This window comes from Octopus bimaculoides, chromosome 18, assembly GCF_001194135.2.
Source record: "Octopus bimaculoides isolate UCB-OBI-ISO-001 chromosome 18, ASM119413v2, whole genome shotgun sequence".
NCBI classification, from domain to species: Eukaryota; Metazoa; Mollusca; class Cephalopoda; order Octopoda; family Octopodidae; genus Octopus; species Octopus bimaculoides.
The window spans coordinates 12,895,958-12,907,688 of record NC_068998.1 but is presented as its reverse complement, the minus strand read 5'-3'; the positions used below and the strand labels follow the sequence as shown (position 1 = coordinate 12,907,688).

Genomic DNA, 11,731 nt, shown 5'->3' with positions numbered 1-11,731 from the left:
CGCTACAGACATTGATATGTTCTATGTAGACATAATTTTTTTTTTTTTTTTAAAGCTAATTTTGATGTTAAACGTTTCTTATACATCAATAATATTTAACTTTTACATAATTGTTTCTTGAATGTATGTTTATATTTCAACGAAACAAGATATTACTTATTCTGGGCATCAAACAACTGGTCATACTACACTGGTATAAGTACAGATACCATGTGTGTGTGTGTGTGTGTGCGCGTGCATGCTGTATTTGTCCCCACTACCGACTGACAACCGGCGCTGGTTAGTTTTCATCTTTGTAAAAAATAGAAATCATTGTAATTTGGGAAAGCTTCCGCTGTTCTATCTGGCATGCCTAACGATCATGTAAGAAGCTCTTTTGTTGGCTCATTTTGTGGCAGTAAATGTAATACAGTAAATATTTTTATCAGTAAACTTACAAACTGGAATTGTCTCCCTTGTTTATTTGCCTTTACAGTTGAATTAAACAAGGTAATAGTTTTTAAATTTCATAATATTTGAAAGAATTAAAGCATAACATTACTAAATCACTTAATTAGAAATAATGAGTTGTATTAGTTGAGTTATAATATATATGATGAAATTTGTTGAAAAATTAATATTAGCATGTAATATTAGAGGCGATATCAGTGAACTTACAAGTATTATATATAATACTGGTGAACTTGACCTAGCATACTGCTACTTGGGCCTTTTCTTGGATTTGTATTTGAAAACCATGTCGTTTGCCGCTGTCTTTCACGACAAGTTGTATAAAATGGAATTTGAATTAACGTCAAATACTGACTTTCTCGGAATGGGACAGACCAAAGAAAACGTTAAAAATAAGGAAGTACAAGAAAAGCAAAGTTTCTCAGAGGCAGTCAACGGAAGTAGAAGTTGCAATGGATAAACTGTTTCAATTTCGAAAATACATACAAAAGTCAAACGAGGAACCCGATACGAGAAAAAATTGTCGTATACAAAATTTATAACGTCAAGGACAATAAAATATCAGATGTTAAAAACGACGTAATCGAACAGTGCTTGGCACCGATATGGGAAAAAATACGCTACATTGGCAGAGGAGTAAGAAGTGCAACTATCGAAGCGAACTTCGAATCATCTAACGTAGCAAAGGAAGTGTCAACCCAAACACTAAAAAATGACTTAATTATGCTGCTACCCACTTACATGGGACGCAGAACCGCGAAGGTAACAGTGGAAGACATTCCAGACGGGTTCAATGCACGGATTGATAGTGTGGGCTCAACTGATAGGAAAGGAAATCCTTGTCTCAAAGGTTTACTAGAGAGCTATAATCTAGTAGACCGTTACCGACTGGATGAGCCGAGCGTTCCACAGTGGACGTGGGGTAACAACGACGGCTCACGCACCTGCAAAGAAAAAGTTGAAAAAAACAAAGTTGTTGCGGTTGACCGTAACAATGAAAAAATATTAACATTCTTCCAAAGATGTGAATATATAGAAATGTTTAAATGCGACAAAGACCAGTACCATTATGCAAAAATAGGCAAAGAATACTGGGACAATAAACTGGTGCAAGAGAATATTAAAGGCAATACAATAAAAGATGTGACAACATACTTTTGGGAGAATAAATTGCCAATCAGCCCAGAGCCCAATCACAACTCCCAAAAAGAGCCCAGCAGAGATGGAAAGCATGAGGGGAGTAAGCAAACCTAAACCGCCATGCTCCCTCATGCAATCGTAAGTAAAACTTAATTTATTTCTCCAATGATTAAGTTAGGCTGCTTGAATGTGCGTGGAATGGGGTCAAAATGGAAACAGGCTTGCTTTCGGAACGACCTCATTTCACATAGAATAGATGTGGCTATTGGGACCGAGTCCAAGATGAAGGGACCTCAAGCGTTCTCGCCTCTACTGAATGGTTACAAGAAATTTATTTCTCCTAGCTGAGGGGGAGGTGCAGGCGTGGCAGTCCTTATCAGGAAGAACTTGAACTTACAGGTTAGTTACTGTCTTTCTGGACCCAGAAGGTAGGCTGGTTGTCCTGGATGTGACTTCTGTGAGTAAACACTCCTTCAGGTCGGTAGCTGTCTACGCTCTTACAGAGCGTAGACAGGCGGGTTTTTACCGAGACCTGGAGCACTTTCTGGTGACATCAAAAACAGTAGTAATGGTAAGGGACTTCAACATTATTCTCGATGCACGGGTTGATAGTGTGGGCTCGACTAATAGAAAGGGGAATCCTTGCCTCAAGGGTCTACTAGAGAGCTTTAATCTAGTAGACCGTTACCGACTGAGTGAGCCAAGTGTTCCACAGTGGACTTGGAGTAATAACAATGGCTCACGCAGATCGTACTTAGAGTATTCTCTGTCCACAATTCTGTATTGTGCCTTACACTGATCACAAGCTTGTGACGTGTGTGGTGCATGTAGATAAGTGTCATAGACAGGGGCCCGGGTACTGGAAAATGAACAAGTCTATTTTGACTTGTGAAGCTTTCCATGCCTGGATTAAGGAGTTAGTTCAGAGGGCATTATGTGGCACGATCATTAATCATGGGACAGACAACAGATAAAGTTCAAAATAAGGAAACACAGGAAAAACAAAGTTTCTCGGTTGCAGTAAACGTTAATAGCATTGAATTAGAAGTGGCAATGGACAAGCTAATTCAATTTCGTAAATACATTCAAAAGTCTAATGAGGAAACCAAACTTGTACCACCCCCTGAAACTGTCAACGCTATATGAGAAAAAATTGTAGTATATAAAATATATAACATCAAGGAAAAGAAAATATCAGACGCAAAAAACGAGGTGGTGGAACGGTGCTTGGCACCAATATGGAATAAAATATGCTACGTTGGCAGAGGAGTTAGAAGCGCAACCATCAAAGCTAACGTAGCAAAGGAAATGTCTACACAGACTTTAAAAAATGATGTTATTATGTTGCTACCCACTTACATGGGACGCAGAACAGCGAAAGTGACAGTGGAGGACATTCCAGTCGGGTACAACGTTATGTGGGCAGCAGAGGCGGCTATTTTTGACGTGGAGGGGAAAATAACAATTTTCCACAAGAGAAGGAAAGAAGCGTGCAATTGGAAAGGACAAATACTAGAGTTGGTGATTCAAGCTGAGAGCTCCACTCTAGAAAATTTACCAGACAGAGTGTTCGTGGGAGAGGGGCACACTATCCGTGTCTCAGTGGAGGGACGTCGCCCCAGATGCTTTAAGTGTGGGCGGAAGGGACACATCCGCTCTGCCTGTATTAAAAAGAAAAAAACTGGTGAAGCCCCTCCTCTAAACACAGAGGAGGAAAAAAACGCAGACGAAAAACAGAACGAAATGACCAATGGAAAAAAGAAAACAACTGGAAATATAAAAAAACAACAGAAAGAAAAATTAAATGAAAACCAAAAGGCAGAGGAGAGGAAGCAAAACGAACCAGAGGAGATGGAATTTACAACTATAACCAACAAAAGGAAGAAAACGCATACCCCCAACTCCCCTCTCCAATCAAAAAAGAAAAATAGCAATGACGCAGACGAACTACAAAAAAAAATCCCCCCAACCTCGAATCCCTGGCACGACTTATGCCGGCAAACAGTTTGCAGTACCAAACAGCCCGCCCATAAAACAAAGGTTTTAAACCAACTGACAAAATAGTCAGGTTTAATATAAAGGATGAGAAAGTGGTGAGGCTAATTAAAGCTCATCCACGTATAAAATTTTTCAAATGTACAGACACCGAGACGGAGTTTCGTTACGCAAAGATGGGAGAAGAAGAATGGGGAGAGAAACTCCTGCAAGAACATGTGAAAACAAATCATATCAAAGACGTTACGAAAGATGTGATTGCGGGAACATTAATAATCAGCCCGGCAGCCACCCCTACCCAGAGCCCGGTGGCAACACCAGTAAAAAGTCCAGTAGCTTCGGGGAGCAAGGAGGAGGCATGCAGACAGAAACTGCCATGCTCCCTCTCGCAACCGTAAGTTTTTATTTTTTTCCTTTCTTCAATGATTAAGTTGGGCTATTTGAATGTACGTGGAATGGGGTCGCAAGATCTATGGACAGGAGGAGATGCAGAAAGTCTTTCATCAGCATTTCGCCCGGTTGTTCGGGGAGGGTGGTCCGCGACTCAGCACGCGAGGCTGGATGCTGTGAAGGACCAATCACTCCCGCAGAGGTAAGAGAGGTGTTGGCCGGGTGCGCCAGAGAAAAGTCACCGGGGCTAGATGGTCTACCCTACGAGTTTTATCGTTGTATGCCGGACTTGTTCGGGGATATACTGGCTAGTGTTTATGCAAACTGGCAGCAGAACGGGAGGATTCCCAGTTCTGTGAGTTGGGGAGTTGTGACACTGATTCAAAAAAATCCAAACAAGGGAGATAACATCGGTAATTATAGGCCCATAACTCTACTTAATGTAGAGTTAAAGATTCTGGCAAAGGTGTTAGCAAAAAGGTTGAAAGCTGTCGTGGAGAAACCTGTCAAGAAGGCACAGACTTGTGCAATCCCAGGCAGGTTGATCCAGGATAATCTTCACCTTCTCCGCTATACTTTAGATAGGGTTGGGAAATTAACTGGCAAAGGAGGGGCATTGGTCCATTTAGACCAAAGTAAAGCTTTCGATAGGGTGGACCATCGATACCTAGGGACTGTCCTCGAAGCGACTGGGCTGGGCCCTGGCTTTCGTGGGTGGATCTCCGCTATGTATAGCGGCATCAAATCCATGGTCCAGATAAACGGCTACCGTTTTCGATCAAGCGTTCAGGTCGTCAAGGGTGTCCCTTGTCTCCGCTTCTGTACGTTTTAGCCCTTGAGCCATTACTGCGGAGGTTGGAGAAGTTAGACGGCAATCCAAATGAAATCGGATGCGGTAAGTCTGTTTCTGCTTATGCGGATGACGTCACCCTCATCATGCCCAACGAAGCACATCTAACTCGTGTAGAAGATGCTCTCAGAGGATACGAAGAGGTAGCAGGGGCAAAAGTCAACAAGGACAAGTCCATCGGTTTGCGCCTCGGCACCTGGAGGAGCAAGCCGATTTCTTCAACTTATCAGGACATACAATTGTGCTTTCCAGATGACCTCCTTTGGGGCTAAAGTTGTCCGAGAGAAAAGGCAGATGCCAACTTTTAAGGTCCACCTCATTGGGTCACTCCAGCCCCCTAACACCCGAACAATAGTTCACCGGCGTTTTTGCAGCTTTATTTCTTCTCTGACTACAATCAACAGGCCGCAGCACGAGTAGCCAATTTCCCGGCGAATGGAGACAACACAGAGGCTGAAACTTTTGACAGATACAGCTTACTTGGCCGACAAACAATGCTGCACGAGCACAACAGCTACATCCTCAGCTGCAAATGCGCGTTGGAGAATGCACCCTGTCCCAACTACAATGTCATCACTGACACTGACATGAGGCCATCCCGGGGGAATGCTCGCTACTTCAATGCTCCCGCATGCAATGAGGTGGCAGTCGTTCTTCATTGGGACCAACACAACCCTAGAGATATAGTTATCTCATGCCGTGACGGCGGCCTTCGTAGGATTAGTGAAACTCAATGCTCTTACGACAGCCCTTTTGTTCACTTGCGGGGAGGATGGTTACCATTTCAGCATTCAACATCGTCAACCCAACTGAGAAGAAGAATGGGGAGAGAAACTCCTGCAAGAACATGTGAAGACAAATCATATCAAAGACATTACGAAAGATGTGATTGCGGGAACATTAATAATCAGCCCGGCAGTCACCCCTACCCTGAGCCCGGTGGCAACACCAGTAAAAAGTCCAGTGGCTTCAGAGAGCGAGGAGGACATTAGCCAAAACAGTGTCATCAAGGGCATATTATGCCTACATATTTATGCTGCGGGTGAACAGCTTCAATCACTCGCGAGACCTACTTCATCAGTTTGCAGTGGACATGGCTGCCAAGGTTGAATCTGAGCGTCTGTGTTCTATAAAAACACACCAGAAAGAGCTGCGCAGTGACAGCTACATCCATCTATGAGATAGGATCCAGAATGATGCTGATCCCTGAAGCCTGGGAAAGACCTGCATCTTACTCTCCAGCTACACAGGGGGGACCCAAGTATATGCACGAACGAACCCAGGACGCAATGACATACGTCTGAAATTATTGCCGTCTGGACCCATTTATTACGTTCACGTGCAACCCAAAGTGGGTGGAAATAACCTGTGAACTTTACCCTGGGCAACAAACTGCCCACAGGCATGACCTACTTGCTCGAGTGTTCCAGCTAAAGTTGGCCAAGTTGATGTCATTAATCAAAAAGGGGATGATTTTGGGGCCAACCAAGTGTGACATGTACACCGTGGAATGGCAGAAGAGAGGAAATCGACATGCTCACATTCTGATTTGGCTAGCGACGAAAATCAACTCTAATGATGTTGATGCAATCATCTCAGCTGAGATTTCTAACCCTGTCATCGACCATGAGTTATATGACATTGTCAGCATGAACATGATTCATGGTCCGTGTGGGATGGGTGTTGATGGCCATTATGCGTGCCTACAGAATGGGTCACGTAGTAGGGGATTCCCTAAGCAATTTGTTGATGAGACACGGACCAATGGAGACGGGTACCCCCTGTACAGACGGAGACGGCCTGAAAACAGTGGCTTCACCACAACAGTAAAGTCGACAATCGGTGGGTTGTCCTTTACTGCTCATATAAACATTGAATTTTGCAGTTCCGTTAAAGTTATAAAGTACATTTGTAAGTACACTAACAAAGGCTCCGATGCCGCCGTATTTGGCCTTCAAAGTGCCAGTGGAAGGGATGAAGTTTCTGAGTACTTGTTGGGACAGTACATCAGCAGCAATGAGGCTTTTTGGCATATCTTCAGTTTCCCCCTCCACCAAAGGCATCCGGCAATCGTGCATCTGACTGTTCATTTGGAGAATGGTCAGCGTGTATACTTTTCTGAGCACAATGTTTCCCAGTTGACTGCCCTGCCGAAGGAGACAACTCTTACTGTTTTTTTTATGTTGTGTCAAACTGACACATTTGCAAAGTGTCTTATTTATCCGCAACTGCCATTCTACTTTGTGTGGGATAAAAACATTTGGACACTAAGACAGTCGGGGGTTGATGTAGATGGGCATCCAGGCATTAAGTTTTCAGATTGCCTCAGGAGGGTATACACGGTGCACCCAAGCCAGCAGGAGTGTTTTTACTTGCAACTCCTTCTTCATGAAGTTGTCGGTCCAGAAAGCTTTCAGGATATCAGAACTGTTGACAATGTGTGTTATGACACATTTTGGGCAACCTGCTTTCAACGTGGGCTTTTGGAGGATGACTTGCAATGGGATTCTACTTTGGCTGAAGGGGCTTTGCTAAACTCACCCAAAAGTCTTCACTATTTTGCTCCAAAAATGTGGGCTGTCCGATCTAGCTTCTTTGTAGGTGAAGTACAGGGACCCTATGTCCGAGGACTTTCTTTGAATAGCAAAGCAACAGTGCCCTAATGCTAACATTGGATACAATGACCTGATCTACAATAATGCGCTGATTGAAATTGAAGATGCCCTGCTCAAAATGGGTGGGGAAGCATTGAACACATTCGGTTTGCCATCCTCATTGTGACAGGATGTTAACACACTCGCACCAAAGTTACTTCTGGAGTTGTTGTATGATGCTGATAGCCTTGCAGAGTACCTGAGAGTAAATGAACCGAAATTGCTTGCTGATCAGAGGCTGGCGTACAAAACTGTTGTCAGTGTCGTTGCAAAACAGGTGGGCGGCATTTTTTCCCCTCGATGCTCCTGGAGGTACCGGCAAATCCTTTGTAACATGATTAATACTTGCTAAGATTCGGCGCGAGAAACAAATTGCACTAGCCATTGCCTCCCCGGGAATCGCTGCTACGTTATTGCCAAGAGGTAGGACGGTGCACTCAGCATTCAAGCTGCCTTTGGATTTGGTTAGGGCCGAGGTGTTCCTACTTGTAACATTAGCAAAAATTCAGAAGCTGAAGTTCTTAGACAGTGCCGTCTCATTGTATGGGACGCATGCATAATGGCCAATAAGGGTGCCCTTGAGGCACTGGATTGGTCACTGAAAGAGAGATTCTACAGCTTCTATGGGTGGTGTAATTATTGCTTTCAGGAGATTTCCGGCAAACCCTTCCTGTCATCCCTAAAGGGAGCAGGGTTGATGAAGTGCGCGCATGCTTCAAGTTATCCACGTTGTGGCCCCAGGTTAAGACATTAAGCCTAAGCACAAACATGCATGCGCACTTGCTTGGTGATAGCACGTCTGTAGCATTTGCTGAAGACATTTTAGCCCTTGGAGAAGGGAAGGTTCCTAAGAAAGGTAATATATCCATCTCTGAACTGTGCAACACAGTGGACAACCCTTCTGATCTTTTGGAAACAGTGTTCCCCAATCTGGAAAGTAACTATGCAAACATCAATTGGCTCAGTGAAAGAACCATACTGGCCCCCAAAAACGTAGCTGTCAGTGCTATCAATGACTAGCTCATAAGCTGAATTCCAGGTGAGGAGTGCATCTACAAATCGATTGACCGGACCTGTGACCCCCAAGACATTGTCAATTATCCTATTGAGTTTCTCAACTCATTGGAGCCAGCAGGGCTTCCACCTCACATTCTTAGGCTAAGGGTTGGATGCCCAATTATGCTAATCAGAAACTTGCTTCTGCCTAAACGGTGCAACGGGACCCGCTTAGTAAAGTCCCTGATGCCCCACTTGATTGAGGCCACCATTGTTACAGAGTGTGGGAGGGGTGAAAATGTTTTCATTTCAAGGATGCACCTTTATCCCTCGGCGTCTGACATGCCATTTAACTTCTGCAGATCACAGTTCCCAGTGAGACCATGCTTTGCCATGTCCATCAACAAATCCCAAGGCCAAACACTATCGGTGGCAGGCATCCATTTGGAGGAGCCATGCTTTTCACATGGGCAACTTTATGTGGCCTGCTCCCGTGTGGGTAGTAGAAACGCTCTTTTTGTGTATGCTCCTCAGGGCAGAACACGCAATGCTGTCTATAGCAAAGTTTTATAGACAAGCTGTCATTGCAGCCGATGTGGTTATAAACAGTGATTCAGAAGCATTGGTCGGACATATTCTCAAACCATGGCAACATGACTTATGGACTCTTCCTCTTTTTTATTGGACAATACTGACTTCAACAACAACAATGCTCACTCGGCTGATATCAGTGATTGGCTAAGTTGCTCATAGAGTTAATCTAGAAGGGACAGGCCCCTTATTTTTTGGTTAAGGCTGTTGGTAAGTTTTCCTAGGTTACTCCAATCTAGATCCCCAATGCAAACCTTCAGATCAACCTTCTCCTATGCAGATCTCTAATGCAACTTAAAAAAAAAACAGTCAATGAGTGGAAATAACCGATAGACTAATTCCTTATGGGATTTCCCAATCAAATTGCCAGCAAACCATTTACAGCCAAACCAATTTCAACGGATTTCGTTCAAATCTGATGTTGATGTTACTCATTTTGGTTTGAAATAAAGCACTTTATCACATAATAATCCTAGCTTAATCCCAGGCAATGCCGAGCTATACTGCTAGTAAAATTTATAGTATAAAGGAAAAAAAAGCGAAGAACGAGGTAGTAGAGAGCTGCTTAGCACCTATCTGGAACAAAATATGGTACATTGGCAGAGGAATACATAGTGCAACTGTGGAAGCACAGTTCCAGTCGGCCAACGTAGCAAAAGAAATAGCTACCAGACCACTGAAAAATGAGGAGATAATGCTGCTACCCACCTATCTGGGTCGTAGAATGGCCAAAATTGTGGTGGAGGAAATACCTGTAGGCTACGAACTGTTGTGGGTAGCAGAGGCAATTATATTCAATGCGGAGAATGAGGTAGACATCTTGTAGATGTCAAAAAAGGACGCCCAAAATTGGAAAGGCCAGACGCTGCAGATGGTGGTACAAGCCTCCAATGAAACTTTGGAGAAGTTGCCCAATAGGATTTCTGTAGGGGAGGGACACACGATATGTGTGTTGGTGGAAGGACGTTGGCCCAGATGCTTCGAATGTGGGTAGAAGGGCCTCGTTCGTTCCACCTGCACCAAGAAGTCGAAGAAAAATGAGAGTGAAGCCCCTCCCCAAAGCAAAGCAAAAGATATGCCAGAGAAAACAAAAAAAAGATAAAGGAAACGACGGAAAAGACCGTAGAAGCAAGAAGGCAAAAGAGTGACAACAAAAGAAAGCAGCAAGATGGAGTTCACGCAAGTGATGCACAAGAGGAAGAAGCCCTGCTCCATCAACTTCCCTCTCCAAACAAAAAAAAAATAACACTGCAAACAGACAGTAAAAAAATTCCCCAACCCCACCCCTTTGGCACTGTGTTTGTGGGGACGAAATTTGCCAAACCCCACCCCAAAAACACAGAAAGGAATAAAAAAGACAAATATATTTCTTTTGACTCGAAAAACGAAAGAATATTTCATTTCGTAAAGGGGCATCATCAAATAAAACTCTTAAGCAGAACGTCAGACAAGTCTGACGTTCGCTACACAAAGGTGTGTGATGACGGGTGGATGGACAGAATTCTGCAAGAACACCTGGAAAAAAAGGATGTGAATGATATCACCCAAGACATAGCAAGCAAGAAAATAACAATTACTCCGGCAGCGACACCAACCCAGAGCCCAGTGGCAATGCTGGTAAAAAGCCCAGCAGCTATGTCTACTAAGGAGAGAGAAGGAGAGGCAGTCAAACAGAAACTGCCATGCTCCCTGTTGCAACCGTAGGTAGAAAGTTTAATTTTTCTTTCATCAATGATTAAGTTAGGCTGTATAAATGTGTGTGGACTGGGGTCGAAATGGAATTGAGCTTGTTTCCTAAACAATCTCAGGACACAGAATAAATGTCGCCATTGTAACCGAGTCCAAGATGAGCGGACCTCAAGTGTTCTCACCTCAACAGTTACGAGAAATTTATTTCTCTCAGCCAAGGAAGAGGGAGGTGCAGGCGTGGCAGTCCTTATCAACTTACAGGTAAGTAGTCTTTCTGGACCCAGAAGGTAGGCTGGTTGTTCTAGATGTAACGCATTTGAGTAAGCAGTCCTTCAGGTTGGTGGCTGTCTATGCTCCTAACGAGCATAGGCAGTCAGGTTTTCTCAGAGACCTGGAGCACTACCTAGTGACGTCAAAAACTGTAGTTCTATTAGGGGACTTTAACACTATTCTCAATGTACGCATGAATAGTGTCAGCTCAACTGATAGGAAGGGAAAACCTAGCCTCAAGGGTCTACTAAAGAACTTCAATCTAGTAGACCGTTACCGACTGGATGAGTTGAGCATTCCATAGTGGACGTGGAATAACTACAACGGCTCACACAGATCGTACTTAAACGGGATATTCGTTAGGTAACGAGATAGGAATACTTTTAGTCGTTTACATTTTTTTGTTGTGCCTTACACAGATTACAAATTTGTGATCCATCTAGATAAATGTTACAGAGGGTCCCGGGTATTGGAAGATGAACAAGTCTATTTTGACTTGTGAAGCCTTTCGTACCCAGGTTAAGGAGACAGTGCAGACGGCATTATGTGGCACCATCATTAATAGGTGGTGGTACACCCTCAAGAGAGCCATCCGTCTTGAGCCCATTAGATTTAGCAAGCAGCTAAGTTTAGATAGGACTAGAATAGAGGGTGACTTAGTTAAGAACCTAGATGAAGCAATGGAATCTGGTTCCGCATCTTAAGT

General features: G+C 43.7%; 1 protein-coding gene across 1 annotated transcript; it reads left to right on the top strand.

The window, feature by feature from the left end:
- The first annotated feature begins 6,294 nt into the window (after positions 1–6,294).
- On the top strand, positions 6,295–7,488 carry LOC106874936 (uncharacterized). The gene has a single exon (XM_014922848.1). The coding sequence runs from the start codon at positions 6,295–6,297 to the stop codon at positions 7,486–7,488; it is 1,194 nt and encodes a 397-aa protein (XP_014778334.1).
- Positions 7,489–11,731: the final 4,243 nt, after the last annotated feature.

What these genes read in the sequence shown, in the direction of transcription:
- LOC106874936 (XM_014922848.1), top strand. Translation starts at nt 6,295, where the DNA reads ATGATTTTGGGGCCAACCAAGTGTGACATGTACACCGTGGAATGGCAG.